This window comes from Cydia fagiglandana, chromosome Z, assembly GCF_963556715.1.
Source record: "Cydia fagiglandana chromosome Z, ilCydFagi1.1, whole genome shotgun sequence".
Taxonomy (NCBI): domain Eukaryota; kingdom Metazoa; phylum Arthropoda; class Insecta; order Lepidoptera; family Tortricidae; genus Cydia; species Cydia fagiglandana.
In genome coordinates, this window is record NC_085959.1 from 30,888,760 (window position 1) to 30,910,073 (window position 21,314).

General features: G+C 34.4%; 1 protein-coding gene across 1 annotated transcript; it reads left to right on the plus strand.

Annotated features, from left to right (window-relative positions):
• The first annotated feature begins 487 nt into the window (after nucleotides 1-487).
• Nucleotides 488-16,032, plus strand: LOC134678666 (uncharacterized). The gene is made up of 3 exons (XM_063537309.1): nucleotides 488-819; nucleotides 6,993-7,121; nucleotides 7,204-16,032. Exons 1-3 carry the CDS (start codon nucleotides 804-806, stop codon nucleotides 15,696-15,698), a joined length of 8,640 nt encoding a protein of 2,879 aa, XP_063393379.1. The 5' UTR covers nucleotides 488-803; the 3' UTR covers nucleotides 15,699-16,032.
• The last annotated feature ends 5,282 nt before the right edge of the window (nucleotides 16,033-21,314 follow it).

The following is a 21,314-nucleotide window of genomic DNA, read 5'->3' on the forward strand; positions in this document are numbered from 1 at the left end:
CAGACTCGCGTTCGCGGCTTCGCGCCGCGATTCGCGCGCGAGTGTGGAGCGGGCTTATCGATAATATCGGTCATAATCGGCGGTTGAATATAAAGTTGCTAACACACTATCGCACCGCACCAAGGTCATTGTGGGACGCACCCATAAGTAAAAGGGAGAAAGCGATATCTCTTTCTCCCTCTTACTTATGGGTGCGTCCCACAATGACCTTGGTGCGGTGCGATAGTGTGTTAGCAACTTAATTCGGCGAGCCGGCATATTTGCGTCCGTACGGCCTGATTTGATCGGACAATTTAATCAGATTCGCGAAAAATTGTCCTCGTCTCTACACGCCTTAAGAAAAAATGTCCAACTGCAAAAATCGAAATTCTGTTATCTACTTCTCTATCGCTCTTGCAAATTCGAGCGATAGAGATAGATGAGCAATCGAACGAAGTGGTTCGCGTTCGCGGTAGGCTTTCTGATTTCCTGTTATTATTTTAACAGATTCAATTCAACTCAACTACTTATTAATCGAACTGATAAGTCAATAAATATAATTAACAGAAAAAATAACATTCTACTACTAATAATAGTGATTAGTAAATGAATCTGTATAAATAAGAATTTGAATAAATTTACGCGAAAAGACAAACGCTTCAAGGATCGAAAACTATAGGCGGGCACTTGGCACTCTAGATGTTTCTACTTTCTTTAGGTAGTAAGTAAATAACACAATAACACTGCAGTAAATAGATCATTCATCAAGTTCATCACATTACAAACAGAAAGTGGCTGATGAGTACAATATGCGTCATGAATAAATGCGGGAAAGAAGCGGTAAGTTCGTTCTATTTGTTTTAATTTCCAAATTTTTGTATTTTATATGATATACATGGTGTCTGTCATTTTCAGCACACATTTCAAATATTTTTACGTTTGGTCAATTTGGTTGGTTGAATTTTAGTTATTGGTAACGGTATATTTGCATACAATTTCGCTGAGCTACCACTGAATTTATCTCATGAACAACAGAAGTTTAAAAGACAGTGCTTAAGATCAATTCCATCTTTGAAATTAATTACTGATAACTCTGTTTTTGAAAATTACATACTTGTAGCAACATTCTTTTCAATAAGGTCAGAAGTTAGGTTATACCTACATACTGAGGTAAGTATGGCTGTGGGATAAGTGTGGCTGGCATTTATAATGGGACCTGTTTACACATTGATTACTGTTAATGTTTATTTTGAGTTCATAGATTTGCTACTTGATACTTATGATTAGTGGCCAATGTATGATCTCAAACTAAACACTTAAGCAATGTGTAAACAGGCCCCAGTACAAAGGCCAGTTACACTTACCCCGCAGCAAGACACCTATAGTTGTGCCGTTCTCGAGAATATGCTTCTTTTTGTAAATAGAGAACATTCTTGAGAACACAACTATACACACACCCATATTGACCCTATTTCATTGTGGATAGTTTTTTGCCTTTTTTTAGTGTTCCGTACAAAACTTTGTTCACGGAACACTTATGGGATCACTTCGGTCTTGTTTCTCTTATAATCTCAGGTTACATTAATTATATCATCCGCAGTGAAATATTGTTTGTCCAGTGGTAGTACAAATTGGTCTATCAGATCAGACTCAAAATAGTTCTCCCATATTACTAAGCAAATTGATGTAATTTTAGTTACATATTTATATTAATAGTAGTACAAAGGATTTTCTGTTCAGGATTTGGAGCATAATGTAAGGATGTATGAGATAGGGTTGAAAAGAGTCTTCTAAGATATTATATACCATGCAACACATTTAGATTTGAGATAAATACATTAGAGGGGCATTCAGATTGAGTTAAAATCTAACAAAATATGAATCCAAAAGTTGCAAGCTTTCATCAAACTATTTTCTGTGTGTTGGTGTTGCTTACAAAGATTTTATATTTGAGTCCATAATTGGACAAGTTAATTGATGCATTAATGTAAATACAATTATAAAATAACATTATACTCTATACAGGTTATAATTGATGCATAAATGTATTATAATTATAAAATAACATTATTTGAAATGCAGTATGAAATAGGACATTTAGGACTGGATTTCATTTGAAATAATGTTATTTTCAAATAAATTATTGATTTACAAGGTGTCCAGAAAGGGTATCGGGTATTTGTTTTAGCGCCATATTCGAAACGGGGCCACGAAAGGGAGCGGGGAGGGGTTCGTGGCGTGCGCCATTTAGTGGAGTTTTAGCCACGATGGAACAGTACTCGGGGACGCATCGCGCATTTTGCGTACGAGCGTATTATCGTAACGGTGATTCAATAGTGACTGCTCAACGTCTGTATCGTGCGTCAGTCACTATTGAATCACCGTTACGATAATACGCTCGTACGCAAAATGCGCGATGCGTCCCCGAGTACTGTTCCATCGTGGCTAAAACTCCACAAAATGGCGCACGCCACGAACCCCTCCCCGCTCCCTTTCGTGGCCCCGTTTCGAATATGGCGCTAAAACAAATACCCGATACCCTTTCTGGACACCTTGTATTTGCACAACTCTTTTTAGTCTTTTTTGGTGCATACTAATATCTTAAATAAATAAATGACCAAATGCACATTTCGAAACTAAATTATTAAAAACAAGTGATTGTAAACAAATATATGTACTTAAACATATTACATGATTGAAGTCAAATGAAGTGACATTGTTATTATAATTATGATTAAACATAAAGAGGCAATTACACTTATTCATTATTAGCGTCCAGAGGAGCGGTTGCAAATTTCACTAGGCTTGTGTAGGTCATGAATGAAGAACTGTTAAGAATGCCATAAAGGACCAAATTGACATGAGTGAAACAGAAAATAGACTAAACAAAATGGTTGACAATGACGCTGACACGAGAGTGAACGAGATAAAAGAGTGACAAACAGTCCTACTCCTGAAAATTATGAAGGAAAATCAAATAATTGTTTTTATTCTGTCAAGCTTTTTAATGTTTAACCATCATATAGTATCGTACAACTTATTCAAGTTGTTTCGTTCAACCGTAATTCAGTTGCCAAAGATTTAAAATTTAAAAACTACTTACTGTAAAATCGATTCATATTCATTCCAGCTCTCAACGACCAAACTGAAGAAAATGAATTAAAAGACCGAGACTAGTTTGTTTGACCAATTGACCAAGAGCAGAGCGCTCTCTGTAGTGACCAAGCAGGCACAAGCCTAAATTTCACAAAGAGGGTAATGGAGTTGTTATCTATTACTAACTTTTTAAGAATTAATGAATAAAATATTTATTTACCTGAAGTAGTATAACATTACTCGTAAATTACAATTACTTAAAACTATTTATTTTCGTTAAATGATTTCAAGAACACGGAAATGATATGTTGTTCCAAATTCTCTTAACAAATAACCATTAATCAACATGATATTTTCTTACTTTAAAAAACCTTCCATAATGCTCGCAAGATAATTATAGAAAGTATTATGCAAAATTAATTATTTAATCGTTATTTGTTTAATCATAAACATTAGGCATCTCTATTTCCCTTTGTGTGAAATTTGCCACCGCTACTCCGGACTCTATAGGTATTCATTATACATATCAGGATATAACAGGGTTGTGTTTAATAAAACCATAATTTCTATATTCAATTCTAAAGTCTAATAGTATAGCACTGACTATAACACCTCTCGCCATTGATCAAGCACATGTACACTACATTTGTCTTCACACACACTTGAATATAATGAGACTAGGGCTATAGGAGTACCAACCATAATCAACTGATTAATATAACTAAAAAATGATATCTGAATATTCCAATGCATAATAATAAAATAAACATTAATATTATAAACAATCCTAAGAACCTAAGAAGATAAATAAATAAGTTCTTGGCAAAATTTTCATTTTTGGTACAAGTTTTTATTACTGCCTACTTTTTTCCACAGATAACTAATACTCATCAACCCCAAACACAATAAAATTAGGTTGAGATACGTTGTTTTTAACAAGAGACCTCCTGTCTCTATCATCAGATCAGCCATATAGCATTGTCACCCAACTTACACATGTATGCAAATTTTCAGCTTCATCGGAAACTGGGAAATGAGTCAAATTTAATTTGACCCGTACAAACATACAATACAACTTAAAATGTTTGAATTTTTATGACAGTCCGTTGGTGCCAATAATTAACCTATAGTGATCATAACGGACGACAATGTCAAACACATCGGTCACATCAATTTGTTTTTGGTCACAGCATTTTTCATACCTTCTGTGGTGACAGTCCTACCTTGACTTATTGTTCTATACTTTGTATTTGTTGTTTTATCCTAACACTAGCTGTTGCCCGCGACTTCGTCCGCGTGGAATCTTATCTTCAACATTTTACATCTTTAGTACCTGCCTATAATTTTCATATCCAAGCAATGTTGAAATTAAGTACTTTTCTTTTTTAGCAAGTTGTATGAAGTTTTAAGTCAAGTGGATTTTGATGTTGGTTGCTGAAATTACTTTTCTTGTATTCTCATAATAGGTACCTATGCCCTTATACAAAGATTCAAGTTCCGCATTCCGCACTCAAAAAATATCTGATCTCCATAGAAACTTTCAACCCCTTTCTCACCACCTTGGGGGATGATTTTCAAAAATGCTTGAATTAGTTTTCATGTTTTTTAATTTATTACCTTTTTTTCCAAAAAGTTAAAGTTCCCAGCTTAAAATTAAATTTACACCCCAAGACGAATTTTCATCCCCTTTTTAGCCCCCTTAGGGATTGAATTTCCAAAAACGTTGCAATTACTTTTTTTTGTAATCGGCTATTATGTCTTTCTAAGAAGTTTCAAAGCATTTGTAGCGGATTCAAATTTTCAACCCCTTTTTAACCCTGTTAGGGGATGAATTTTACAAAACGCTGAAATTACTTTTCCTGTCTTCTAATAATATCCCTAAATACAAAGATTCAAGTCCCACACTCGAAAAAATGTTTGATATCCATACAAACTTTCAACCCCTTTTTCACCACCTTAGGGGATGAATTTTCAAAAACGCTGAAATTAGTTTTCTTGTATTTTAATAATATATCTTTTAATGAAGTTTCAAATTCGTAGCTCAAAAGAAAACTTTAACCCCATACAAACTTTCATCCCCTTTTTAACCCTGTTAGGGGATGAATTTTACAAAACGCTGAAATTACTTCTCCTGTCTTCTAATAATATCCCCAAATACAAAGATTCAAGTCCCGCGTTCGAAATTTTTTTTGATATCCATACAAACTTTCAACCCCTTTTTCACCACCTTAGGGGATGAATTTTCAAAAACGCTGAAATAAGTTTTCTTGTATTTTAATTTAAAACGTTTTTACAAAGTTTCAAGTTCCTTACTTAAAATAAAATTTGCAACCGCAGACGAACTTCCATCCCCTTTTTAACCCCCTTAGGGGCTGAAATTCCAAAAACGTTGCAATCACTTTTTTTTGTAATCGGCTATTATGCCTTTCTAAGAAGTTTCAAAACCATTTGTAATGGATTCAAACTTTCAACCCCTTTTTAACCCTGTTAGGGGATGAATTTTACAAAACGCTGAAATTACTTTTCCTGTCTTCTAATAATATCCCTAAATACAAAGATTCAAGTCCCACACTCGAAAAAATGTTTGATATCCATACAAACTTTCAACCCCTTTTTCACCACCTTAGGGGATGAATTTTCAAAAACGCTGAAATTAGTTTTCTTGTATTTTAATAATATATCTTTTAATGAAGTTTCAAATTCGTAGCTCAAAAGAAAACTTTAACCCCATACAAACTTTCATCCCCTTTTTAACCCTGTTAGGGGATGAATTTTACAAAACGCTGAAATTACTTTTATTGTCTTCTAATAATATCCCCAAATACAAAGATTCAAGTCCCGCGCTCGAAAAATTTTTTGATATCCATACAAACTTTCAACCCCTTTTTCACCACCTTGGGGGATGAATTTTCTAAAACGCTGAAATAAGTTTCCTTGTATTTGAATTTGATACTTTTTTACAAGGTTTCAAGTTCCTAGCTTAAAATTAAATTTGCACCCGAAGACGAACTTTCATCCCCTTTTTAACCCCCTTAGGGGTTGAATTTCCAAAAACGTTGCAATCACTTTTTTTGTAATCGGCTATTATGCCTTTCTGCGAAGTTTGAAAGCATTTGTAATGGATTAAAATTTTCAACCCCTTTTTAACCCTGTTAGGGGATGAATTTTACAAAACGCTGAAATTACTTTTCCTGTCTTCTAATAATATCCCTTAATACAAAGATTCAAGTCCACCACTTGAAAATTTTTTTGATATCCATACAAACTTTCAACCCCTTTTTCACCACCTTAAGGGATGAATTTTCAAAAACCCTGAAATTAGTTTTCTTGTATTTTAATAATATATCTTTTTACGAAGTTTCAAATTCCTAGCTCAAAAGAAAACTTTAACCCCATACAAACTTTCATCCCGTTTTTAACCCCCTTAGGGGTTGAATTTCTCAAAATCGCTTCTTATCTCTTGTACACTTTATAAAAGCAATCTGGTGTGCAAATTTCAACTCTCTGGCTTTTGTAGTTTCGGCTCTGCGTTGATGAATCAGTCAGTCAGTCAGTCAGGACACTTGCATTTATATATATAGATAATCTGTAATAATGTAATATGTAATAATCCTTTATTTCAGACAGGAAATTACATGTATATTGCATAGGTATTGTCAAGTACTTAAGTATTGTGTGATACACATGTAAAATGAATGTTGATAACATTCGTGTGTACTTGATTTAAATTAAACATTTGTGACCTTCCACTAGTAATCTTTGAAGTTGCACGAGTGAAAAAACGGCAACGGAGAAAAGATGGTTTCGTTTAGAACGGAAAAAATACATATCCGATTGTATTGTAATGAACACTTACATTATATTTTATAGATACCTACAGTGATATTTATTGAAACTTTGTTTTTTTATTGTTGCAGTTTTTAAAATGGCAGATGATTTTGATAAAGAAGCTCCGGATGTAATGGAGAATCAAATCATAACGGAAAACCCGCTTGAGTTTTCTGTAATAGTTATAAAAAAAGAAGTCCTAAATTTTTATGATAGTGGTAAATGTTTACTAAACTTATCGCATTATTGAATTGATGACATAATGTGACTTATTAAATAATAATTATTTTTTTCTTCCAGAATTTGAATCTACAACAAGTTCAGTTCAAGATAGAAAACCATATTTACAAGAGGAAATTATACCAAATTCCTTTGATGCTCTAAGCTCAGAAATACCTGACAGCGACATATATCAAAATAAACTTCTCAAGTCCAAAAAAATTATATTTGGGTCTACGTCGAATTTAGTTTCCAATGATGAAGACCATTGTGAATATTCTGATAAACTTTATCCGGAAAATGAGGTGTCCTACGAAAAGGATCCAAAACTCCATCCAGATTCAATTGACGAAAACTATTTTGAAGAGTTGGTAACATCTTACGAACCAAAGGTTGAGTTGCTTGATATAAAGTCTTATTTACACAAATCCAGAAGATATTGTGCCACTTGTGGAATTTTATTTCCAGAACTTAATGCTTTTGAGAAGCATGTACGAATATATCACAAAGCGAGTGACTTAAATAAACGCCGTATATATAAATGCACAATTTGCGACAAAAAATTCGTTACGCCTCAGGTCTTAAGAAATCATAAAAGTAATATTCATAAATTGAATAATGGGAAAATATTACAAGGATCAAAATACAGACGTGTCTTAGATAAAACAATACAGCAACATAGATGCACAATTTGTGACAAAAATTTTGTTGCACCTCATGTATTAAGAACGCATCTTATAAATATTCATAAAATTAATTATGCGGGAGTTCCACATGGAATAAATCAAAATACCAAAAACAATACTACGAAGGAGTTAGATAGTCAAGTTTTGAACCATGATAAAACTTTGGGATGGAGTAATACATGTTTTCATTGCAAAAAAACATTTGATACACAGAAGTGTCTAATTGAACACTTGTACGACATTCTACAGATGAAAAGAAAAAATACAGAAATTGTTCCAGTATTGAAGTCAATTTTGTTTAAATGCAATAAATGTGACATTAATTTTACTTCATCACAATTTGCAGCAAACCATGCTGAGCATATGGAAATGTTAATTAATTGGAAGTGTACTATCTGTAATCGAATATTCAAAAAAGAAGATGCTTTAAGTCACGAAAGACAGCATTCGGTTTCGAACAACTTCTTAGTATATAATTTGGGTGATATAGATGTCACTAGAATTTTATACAAGTGTTCTAAATGCGCAGTACACTTTACTGAAAGTAACTTTCTTTATCATTTCCGAGACTGTGGTCTAGAAGTTTCTAAATCCATACACTGCAGAATTTGTAACATGTCACTGGATTACAACATAATAACCTGTCATGAATCTGAAAATCATACGGAACCTAACTATTATACTATTATCGAAAGTGATGTAATTTCAGATAACCCGGTGAAGTTGACGGCAAATAAATATCAAGAAAAGGATAAGTTACAAGAATTAAATGAGTCGTTTTGTGAGGTGAAAGTTGTTTTACAAAGAATCGATTCGAATAAAGTCAACAAATCTAATTCTGTAAAATGGTCCTCCAATGAGTATCTCAGCGATGTGGAATCCAGTACTTACGAACAAACTAGTAATTCGCCACAAAGACTGCAGAATGATACCAATGCCTCTGGATTTTGTTCAACTGCAGAAACTACTGTAAGAAATCAAAAGAAGATTGATTTGCGTCGAAAGAATCATCTAACATATTACTACTGCGAGACTTGTAAATGCTTCGTAAGTGGATTAAAGAAAAAAGTCCACTTAGAAGCACGCTGTAAAGAAAAATCCAAAGGGACTTGCAAACGATGTGGTCTTACGTTCACTACCGCGTCTTTGATGACACACAGAAGACTGCACAAAGAAAGAAAAGACTTGACATTGAAGAGTTTTAAATTCTTTAACCTGTACACAGGGCAGCCCATAAATCTTAACAAGCCTGAATTTGTAAATACAAAACAACCTGTAAAAACGCAACTGAGAAGGCGTAATCTGACATATTACTATTGTGAGACTTGTAAATGCTTTTTAACTAAGTTTAATAAAGCCATATTCCATAAACGTAAGTTTTGTAAAAATATAGCCAAGGCGAATTGCAAGCATTGTGGACTTTTGTTTACAAATGCATCTATAATGACACATAGACGTCTACACGAGGAAATTAAAGACTTGACAGTGAATAATTTAAAATTGTTTAACCTGTACAATGGCCAACCCATGGATCCCCCAGTATCGGCACCGGAAATTATAAGTTTACAACAACCTGTGAATAATGAAGCTGAAATCGGACATGTTAAACGACCTGCGAATAATGGAGACAGGAGTACCAAGAAAGTTTTTACAACTTATTACTTCTGTGAAACTTGTAAATGCTCTGTAACCAAAAATAAGAAAAAGTTCCATTTAGAGGAACGGTGCAAGGACTCAATTAAATCGACTTGCAAATACTGTGGTCTAACATTTACAAATAAATCTATGATAACACATATGCGACTACACAAAGAAAGGAAAGGTTTGACATTGAAAAGTTTTAAGTTTTTCAATCTTTACAATGGCTTGCGCATGAGTCCTCCAATACGTGAATTTATCAACTTAAATGAACATGTAAAAACACTCAGCGATTTGGAATCCAGTTCTTGCGAACAAACTAGTAATACGCCACAAGAACTGCAGAAAGATAACAATGCCTATGGATATTGTTCAACGACAAAAACTACAGAAAGACACCAAAAGAGGCTAGATTTGCGTCAAAATCGCAATCTAACATATTACTACTGCGATACATGTAAATGCTTCGTAAGCAAAATAAAGAGAAATATCCACTTGGAAGCACGCTGTAAAAAATTTCGCACAGAAACTTGCCAACTATGTGGTCTTACGTTCACTACTGCGTCTTTGGTGACACATGAACGACTACATGAAGAAAAAAAGGACTTATCCTTAAACAATTTTAAATTATTTAACCTCTACAACGGCCTACCCATGAATCTTCCTGTACCTGGAAATACGATTATAAAGGGAACTGTGAATAATGCAGCTGAAGTAAAAAAAAATAAACGATCTGCGAAAAGTATCAAAAACTGGCAAACAAGGCGTAATCTTACATACTATTATTGTGAGACTTGTAAATGCTCCGTAACCAAATTTAGAAAAGATGTCCACTTAGAGGCACGGTGTAGTAAATTGACTAAAATGACGTGTAAACTTTGTGGTTTAATGTTCACTAAACAATCTATGATTACACATACGCGTCTACATCACGAAAAAAGGGACATTTCACTGAAGAATTTTAAATTCTTTAACCTATACAATGACGAACCAATAGATATTCCTGTACACAAAGTTGCAAAAACACTTATATATAGTGAAGCTGAAGTTGTAAAGCGACCTACTAACGTAGAAGCTAAAGATGAATGCTTATTACAACCTGCGTGCGACAAAGATGACTTTGATAATGTAAACCGACCTGTAAACATAGAAGGAGAATATATATGTTCTGATCCGCCTATAACCAATGAAGCTGACGTTGAAAATTTAAAATGTCTTTTAAACAATGAAGCTCAAAGTGGAAATATAAAACCACCTATAAATATTATACCTGATATAGAGAGTGTAATATTGCCTGAAAACAACGATGCTATAGTTATAAATACAAAATGCCTCTCAAACGTTCAAGCTGCAGTTGAAAATATGATAGGATTAGTCTACAATAAAGCTGAAGTTGCAGGTGTAAAACAAACTATAAACACTGAATCTGAGGATCACCTCTACAACAGCCTACCCGTGAATTTTCCTGTACCGGGAAATGCGATTATAAAGGGAACTGTGAATAATGCAGCTGAAGTCAAGAACAATAAACGAGCTGCGAAAAGTGTCAAAAACTGGCAAACAAGGCGTAATCTTACATACTATTATTGTGAGACTTGTAAATGCTCAGTAACCAAATTTAGAAAAGATGTCCACTTAGAGGCTCGATGTAGTAAATTGACTAAAACGACGTGTAAACTCTGTGGTTTAATGTTTACTAAACAGTCTATGATTACACATACGCGTCTACATCACGAAAAAAGGGACATTTCACTGAAGAATTTTAAATTCTTTAACCTATACAATGACGAACCAATAGATATTCCTGTACACAAAGTTGCAAAAACACCTATATATAGTGAAGCTGAAGTTGTAAAGCGACTTATTAACGTAGAAGCTAAAGATGAATGCTTATTACAACCTGCGAGCGACAAAGATGATTTTGATAATGTAAACCGACCTGTAAACATAGAAGGAGAATATATATGTTCTGATCCACCTATAAACAATGAACCTGATGTTGAAAATATAAAATGTCTTTTAAACAATGAAGCGCAAAGTGGAAATTTAAAATCACCTATAAATATTATACCTGATGTAGACAGTCTAATGCCTGAAAACAACGATGCTATAGTTATAAATACAAAATGCCTCTCAAACATTCAAGCTGCAGTTGAAAATATAATAGGATTAGTCTACAATAAAGCTGAAGTTGACGTTGTAAAACAAACTACAAACATTGAATCTGAGGTCTTGAATACAAAATACCCCTCAAACATTCAAACTGATATTGAAAATATAGAACGAATTGTGAATAATGAGGTTGAAGTTGCAAAAACACCTATACATAGTGATGCTGAAGTTGTAAAGCGACCTATTAACGTAGAAGCTAAAGATGAATGCTTATTACAACCTGTTAGCGACAAAGATGACTTTGATGATGTAAACCGACCTGTAAACATAGAAGGAGAATATATATGTTCTAATCCACCTATAAACAATGAAGCTGATGTTGAAGATATAAAACGTCTTTTAAACAATGACGCGCTAAGTGGAAATTTAACACCACCTATAAATATTATACCTCATGAAGAGAGTATAATATTGCCTGAAAACAATGATGCTATGGTTATAAATACAAAATGCCTCTCAAACATCCAAGCTGCAGTTGAAAATATAATAGGATTAGTCTACAATAAAGCTGAAGTTGACGGTGTAAAACAAACTACAAACTTTGAATCTGAGGTCTTGAATACAAAATACCCCTCAAACATTCAAACTGATATTGAAAATATTGAACGAATTGTGAATAATGAGGTTGAAGTTGCAAATTTAAAGCGATCTATAAACATTGGAACTGCAGTTGAAAATTTAACAAGACCCATAAACAATAATTCCGAAAATGATCATTTTGAAAACCCTTTAAACATAGAAGCCGAAGATACAAACATTAAACTCCCTGTAAACAGTAAATCCCTTTCGAACAATAAAGCTTTAGATGAAAGTAAAAATCGACATGTAGACAATGAAGAAAATATTGAAGATGAAAATATTGCACGACCTGTGAACCTTAGCACAAAATTTGCAGAAATAAATCGACCTGTAATATACGAAGACGACAAAGATATGAGTACAAGGTTTTGTCAGAAATACTACTATTGTGAAACTTGCAAATGCTTCGTAACCCACTTTAGAAAAAATACCCACTTACGCGCTCGTTGCAAGAAATTAGCTAAAATGACTTGCAAACACTGTGGTCTAACGTTTACCAACGGTTCTATGTTGACACATAGACGTCTTCACGAGGAAAAGGAAGACTTAACATTCGACAATTTTAGATTCTTCAACTTATACAATGGCCAACCAATGAATCCTCCTATACAAGAAATTGTGGACATTGAACAAACTGAAGGCCTCGAAGTTGTGAATATAACACAACCTTCACACAATAAAACTGGATCTCTACACTTAAAATTACCTGGAAACGCTAAAGATTGGCGTACTAAAATTAATATGACATTATACTATTGTGAAACATGTGAATGCTTCGTAACTAAATATAAAAAAGATTTTCACTTGCAGGCACGTTGCAAGAACTTCACCAAAGTGACTTGCGAACGTTGTGGTCTAACGATTACTAGCAATTCTATTATGACACATATACGCCTACATGAAGAAATGAAAGAGGACACACTAAATAATTTTAAATTTTTTAACCTTTTCAATGGTCAACCTATGAATTCTCATACACTGGATGTTCTAATTAAGGAACGAAATGTAAATGCTAAAGCGAAAGTGGTAAGTATAAAACCTGCAGGTAAAGAAGATAAAATAGTAAATATAAAACGACCTTTAAACATTAAAGCCAAACGTACAAGGCGTAATCTGAGCTATTACTTTTGTGAAACTTGTAAATGCTTCGTGACCAAGTTTACAAAAAATGCACATTTACAGGCCCGTTGCAAGAGTTTTTCCAAAATAACTTGCAAACTCTGTGGTCTAAGGTTCACCAAAGCATCTATGATGACACATAAACGTTTACATAAGGAAAACAAAGACTTATCGGTCAAAAATTTTAAATTCTTTTATCTAAATAATGGTCAACCAATGAATGCTCCTGTATCTGAGGCGGTAAATAGAAAACGACTTGTGGACGAACGCAGTCTGTCAAATTACTATTGTGAAACTTGTAAATGCTTTGAAACCGAGACGAGGAAAGGTGATCACATACACGAAAATTGCATAAACATGGAAAAATTACCTTGCAAATACTGTGGTCTAATATTTAGCAGCGCTTCTTTTGTACTACATAAAAGTCTACATGAGGAAAGAAAAAACTTGACATTAAACAATTTTACATTCTTTGAACTGCAAAATGGAAAACCCATGAATCCACCTTTACCTGAATATCCAAAATGTATCTCTTGTGCTGTACATTTTCTAACTATAACAGCTAAGAATAGCCACATATGCAGCGAAGTATCGTCTTTAACTTGCCATATTTGCGAAATCAAATTATCCGAAGCCGCTTTTAAATTGCATATGACGTTTCACCAATTTATAACAGATAACACTAAGATGATAGAATCAAGTAATGTGCAATCTGCTAGCAGTGCTATTACTATCAATTTAGATCAAATAGATATTGACCATCACGGTACTCTTAAAAACGTCACTAACACGTCCAATGACGAAAGCCACGAAACAGAATTACATAACTTCGTTGGGGTCGCCGAAGCGTCATTACTAATTACTTCAGGTAGTATAGTATATACTTGTCGAAATTGTTCGGTTTCTGTTGATACATATGATAAAGCAGTAGAGCACAGTCAAAGACATTACGAGCCTGGAGAACATGTGACACAAACAATAGTTTGTGAGTTGTGTAACTTAAACATTGACGAAGCATGTTACACAGAACATCAAAATGTACATGAAAATGGAAGCCAGTTCAAATTGTTACATTTTGACAGTTATTATTTGCCTGCAGATAATAACTTGTGGATAAAACATATCTTTGAAACTTTGCCAAATGAAGAAATCGTAGAAATTTTGAGAAATTCTATATACAGGTTCGAGTGTAGGATTAAGATGGATGTCATACAACAAGGAGATCCTGATTTAACTGTTTATAAATGTGATCAATGTGGCTGTTTCATTGAACCAAGTTCTTTGTTTAAGCATTCAGATAATGCTTGTTTTAAGCTGAGAAATCATCCCTGTACTGTATGTGGTATACCTTTTAACTCATCTGCATCGCGAATTGACCACGAAAAAATTCACAATCGTCCTAACCTTACAATGGAGTCGTACAAGATAGTTGTTTTCAATCGGGAACGGGACTTGCAGATAAATCGTTCTTTTTGTTTGCGTAAAAATTACGTTTTATATAAATGCAGGAACTGTGATGTAATCATTGATAAACTTCGAGAAGATGTTCACAAATGTGACTTCACTAATGTGAAGGAGTGCCCAGATTGCGCATTGCTGCTGAATATGATGGACTATGGAAGTCACATGAATATGCACAAAGAATTTATCAGTTTTAATTATAGCAACATGAAAGTGATTCTCCTCGGCGAAGCGAATACTTTGGAAGTGACGAGTGAAATTATCTCAAAATTAAAATTCAAGGGAGCAATATATGATTATAAAATGTTTGTATGTAATAAATGTGAGATTTGTATTAGGAATGAGGAATCCATGCTTAAACACATCTGCCGTTTTGGAAAACAACGGTCAAAGTGTTTAAAATGTGGCTTGTATTTTTCTGTTGGAAGATTGAAGACGCATACAAGGTGTCATGAACAAGATCCTGATTTTCTTCGGTCAAATATGTACATAATTGCAATCGATCCGTGCACTTTTGATAAGAATAAAAATGACACTAAATTGTATAGCAAAGATAAAGACTCTGAACTCTCAGATAGCAATACCGATTCTGATTCAGAAATCTTACGCGCTAATTATACAAGTACGGGCGATGATGCAAATACAGTAGGATTGACGACAGAACATATCGAAGAAGAAACTGCAAAGCTTTACAAGTGTACTTGTGAGTTGCATTTTTTAAATGAAGATGGTATATCTAGGCATTTTGGTGCGTGCAGAGCAAATTCCAAAATACCTAAACTAAAATGCCAAAAATGTGACTTACTATTTACTCCAAATGTCTTGTTTACGCATCTGTTAGCTCATCATAATAATAATGGTCGCCGTTATAAGTATGATATAGTTGAAATGGATTGCAATCAAGGGAATACGATTCAGTAAACCATACTTTAAGATTGGCAAATTTAAATCTGTAACAATCGTTTCTTTCTAATACAGACTTTAAAAAGGCAAATCCAGATCTGTAGGTCCTAATGTTTATTACGAGTAGTGTCATATACATAGAATTAAGGATCTCTTGCTAACGCTTATAAGTCTTATAGCATATAGGGTCTAAGTAAAAATTTGTATATTTTACTTTCCTATCTTAATTATTTATAACTAAATGTATTGTTTTGCTAAGTAATCTTTGATAAACGTTCATTATTTGTTAAATATATATGTTCTAATATATAAGAAATGTTGATTAGTGCCCATACCATCGATGGTAATAAGTATAAATAAATAACAAGTTTGCATTTTGTATTCGTTTTTCTTCTATTAACAACAACACCCAAACACTCCAATGATAAAATTATCGTTCCAAAATTGAAGCGCTTACCTTGTAACGATTTGTACAAGTTGACTTAAATCGCACCTGGGCAAGCGAGAAATGGCTGCTATTTAACTGATCACCAGATTTAGTAAAGATCTTCAAGATTTGGTGATCATTCAATATATTTGGTATTTGAATACAATTTGAAGTGCAGTCGTAATTAAAACAGTGGTACTTTTGTATTTTTAGGACTTATTTTTTTGGTGTTCAGTAATTTTTTTTTGGTAAGCATGATTTTTTTATTTACGGTAGGTACCAAAGTATTTTTTGGTGGTCATTATTTTTTCATCTCTCCTGTTCGGAAAGTTTACCTTTCATAGGCAGATAACCGGGTGGAAAATTGCATTTCCCACCCTAGGGTGGAAAGTAATTTTTTTTTTAATTTTTACTTCGACCAACGGCTAACAGCAATATATGCCATATTATAAGCTCTCATATCAGCTTCCGCATGGCTGAAATTGGCGCCGTTTACATTTTCAAGTGATTCGAGTGACTTAAAGTTATGTGGTTTACCTATAAATCTGTTCATAATTTGTTCTAAAGAATTATACTTACCAATAATAAACCTACATTTCTCGTGTTTAACTTTCCTCATAGTCGAAATGAAAAGTAGAGTGTTTAACTCGGGTAAAAGTAACCATCTCACCCTCGAACTATCGGCGCTCTCTCTTCGTTCGAGCGCCAAAATATCTCGGGTGAAATGGTTCACTTTCCACCCTTGGTTAACAATCTACTATTGTAGCCGCGAGAAATGTGCACGTGCTAACGAGCTCCCGCTTACCGAAAGACAAAGAGAAGCAATGTTCTACAAAGATCACAAAGATGAATGGAATGCGAATCAAAAATAGATAAAAAAAAAACAACGGGTTGCACTCCGGGAGTGCCGACAGAAGTGAAAACTCAATGACTAGTCCAAAATGTCTGTAGCACTATGTATAATTAGGATTGTTCATTTTTTTTCAAATGGTCTATTTCGAAAACCATTTCGAGATATAAGGTTTTTAAACAGTTTCCGACATTTGCTGCGATATAATAATTGAGGATTGAAGATATTTCAACAAATATCCTTATGACCTTAGTTTGACCTTCTCCTAGGCTGAATGTAAAGTCATTGCATAATAAAAGTTATCGAACCATAGTAAATAAATCCGTCACTCACGTAAAGCCAAGCGCGCACCACGATTTTTTGTCGCGCGATAATTTAGTCGCAGAAATGTAACGTATGGGTTTATATGGCGGTGCGCGCATATGCGACAAAAAAATCGCAGCGATTTTAAAATTGTGATTTGTTACATTTTTCCGCGACAGCGCGCGACGCGATTGTCGCAAAGTGAATTGCAGCATACGAAGCTGTATGGCCCCGCGCGCACTGCGATAATAAAATCACAGCCGGGACCTCAGTCGGCATTTCGCTCTCCAAGCGTCAACATATCGGAACCTGCTTCTCCAATGGAGTTACAAGATGAGACGCTAGATGTTGACCATAGATATAAACTATGGATGAGCGCATGCATATGAATTGCCCGTTGCGATCTTCATGTCAGCAAAAAAGCGCCATCTGTTACACACTGCGTACAACTACGTGAGCTCGACTCTCGCGATAACTTTGTACGGGCGTACAAGGCTTGTTAAGTTTATTCGCGGTTTATATCAGAAGAGCGTCGATTAAGTTTATGGTTAATCAAAATTATTTGTTGTATTTGTTGGCGTTGTTTGATATCCGTGTCGTCGACACTGACGCTCCTTCTTACCTCTCAAGACCCGTGACATCTGTACTAAAATCAGCTGAAGACGAAAAACAGAGAAAATATTCCACGGCCTGTGAAATGCGACATGCAACTTTCACACCACTTGTAACATCTGTTGACAGCGTCTATGCACCCCAAATGTCCTCCGTTATAAAACATATGGCAGAAACCATATCTCAACGTTGGAACCGATCTCTAAGTACTGTACTGGGCTGGCTGAGATGCAGGATCAGTAACGCCGTTATACGTGCCACCACCATGTGCATCCGAGGCACACGCCACCGGTTTAAGTCCCCCGCCTGGTGGCTTGGGTTCGACGACGGTGCCGCCCTTCCACACATCGACTGAAACCCCTTTTCTACCCTACCTACATATGTCTTAACCTAACCCTTTGCCTATGTATTACTTATGATTCTCGTAATAAATGCTTTAGTTAACATATTTATTGTATTAAAATGGGCGAACTTATCCTTATAAGTTTCCGTTCTTCTACGTTATTTCGTGATGTCATTATCGTCTCAGGTGGCAATGCAATATTTTAAACATTCGCGCAGTGCGGTGTGCCGCCCTGTGTAAGCCGGCTCTGTCAAGGTCGACAAGTTGGCCGAGCTACTAGCTACAGCAGTACAGTTCGATAAGTACCTCCCGAGCTTTCGCGAGTAAAATGCGGCGAACAACTATTTCTGTTAGTTTCTTGCTTGCAAAACAGGTAGAGTAAAAAAGAAGGAAACAGCAATACAAACTAACTATTTTGGCTCAGTGATCCAAAGAGAATCTTGGCCTCCGAAACGAGAGCGTGCCACCTGTCCACAAATATGATGCAAAAATATAAGTAGGTAATGGAAAGTATTAAATACAGCGATGTGAATTAATCGGTGTTTGAAAATGCGCGCTTTGTTTCTAGCGCTCACCTGTTAATTTTTTTTGAGTTTTACCTACAGTTAATTAAAAACTTTAACCTGACAAGAATTAATATACTAGGTACCTAAGTCAACGAATAAAACAATAACAAATACTTGATCTTGTTATTTCGAATGTTTTTAATAATTATGTAAAAGAAACGGGAACAAACTCTGTAAGACAGACAATAGGTACTTTAATTTCGGTAATTATATCCGGTAGGTAATCAACTAATCATATTTAAGTAAATTTACCTATACAAATCACGCAGTATGCATTTCTACTTCATAATAACTTCCAAAGAGAAATGACGTCCTTACAAGGTTAATGCATTAGCGCTATGACGTACGAGCGAACATTAGTTGCTCGTGAGAATGAAATAAAATTATCGTTTAAAATTGGTTTTAAGCAATAAATAAACCTAATTGGAAATTACTTACCGATGATATGAGATCCCATTTTTTTTCTTATACTTCCTATAATGGTTTTTGCACCCTTTTACAACGCAATAAGGCATTTTTGTGTTATGCTGCGTGACAACTTTCTACTGCGCAATTCGCCACACGACTGAGCGCCGGGGTGTGATAAATGCAAATATCACACCCATGTAGCGGCCCCCTTTTTAGTGCTCGTTAGCCGCGTCCTTACGAAGTAATATATATGTCCATGATGTTGACCGTTTAATTATAGAAATAGAAGGAGATCACCTTTGTGGTATAAATACTCAGTCATACAGCGTTTGCATATTGTTTCACGACAAGCGACTGGTACGACATCCATGTCGAGAATGAACAAATCGTCGACTTTTTCATCGCAGTGCGCGCACTGAATTTTCTGCGATAAATTACAGCGCGATTCTAAAATCGTGTCGCAAAAATTAAAATCGTGGTGCGCGCTTGGCGTAATGTCAAAGTTATCATTGTCATCGATTGTCATAACAAAATTTTTCAGTTAAACCGCTGCGCTTGTTTGTTACAACTTGATTTATAATTAATACCTAAACAGTAGATTTCATTGCTTAATAATATATCAAAAACCTTATTCCTACGTGTTTGAATGATTCACAAAAATAATAGTTCGAATCCACGAAGACCTACGACGTGAAAGATGGTGCCGTGAATTAAACTTGGAATACCTACCTACTTCACGTGTTACACACAGTATTGCTGTGAGAATCACGTCGATGTAAGTATAAAATTAATATTAATTTACTACAATTAAGTATTTAAAAGCTCACTTTATTGGCAGGGTCGTGGTATCTATTTATTTTCTGTGGTAATGTAGCCAGAGTATCTAAAGGCAAACCGTTAAACAGAGATGGTGCCTACTAGAAAGAAGGAATATACAAGAATACATAGCCATACTCAAAATTCAGCCTGAAACTGCTTTAAAAAGATATAATTTCTAATTTCCAGGTTCATGTTTGTTAAGCAGACTCGGCGCAGTGGTATCACGTGTTGAAGATCTTGTGATTAAATAAAACTGACGTCTTCTGAATATTCCTTTGTTTTATTTATATCATCGACAATTAAAAATTCATGTAAAACTTGTAAAAATATATAAAAATGTAAATGGTAGAAAATAAAATAGGGACGACACAAATTAGGCAGCTATAGGGCAGAAGCCATGTTGAAAAAAAACGGATACATATCAGTGACAGTAAATGTCATCTTTGACTTGTCGCTGGTGGAGAATAGACAACTAAAAATATATTTTTAACACTCCTCCTTATTCTCTACCTTCGACAAGAGTACACATACATAATATCACAATTTAAACATTTCTATATTATGAATTTACTATGCATGTCCCCTATCATTTACATACAAAAACTAGAAATAGGTAAGTATCAATCTATCCCTGCAAAATTAAACAGTATACAATTTTCAGACATTATTTAGATATAAAATTTTGAAGCTCTACATTACAAGTCTATGTGTTTTGTTCTTTAAGAGTATTCCTTTACGAGTAACATTTGGTTATCTTTATATTACATTAATTATTTTGTCAACAATTTCTGTCATGAAATTTTGGACAAAACATTCTACATCATAGATTGCCAAATATTTAAACCTATACTCGACAAAGTTACGCAACATTGTCTACTAGCTTCCTAGTAAACAACATTGCCACTCATTTTAATGACAAAACATGTTTAAAACTCATATCATATAAATCCCTGGCATAATCTGCGACTGAATAAGGCACATATATTTAAATCACCTCCTTTACAAAAATAAAGTTTGTAATTTATTGTACCTGCTAGGTATAATTTAATACACAATTAGCAGCATGCCAATGATCCATACCAAAGCAAGTGTTATATTGGCCAAGTTGACTACAAGCCTACGATATAAAGACAAGTACAGACTAATAGACTAATAAGTACATTATAAATAATATAACAATTATTCATACTTATTTACCCATCTAAACACTTGTCACACTTATCAAGCTTAGATTAGAGTTCATAGCCACAGGAGTAATTAACGGCTTAAACTCGATCATGTTAAACTTAGCCAATAAATGCTTCAC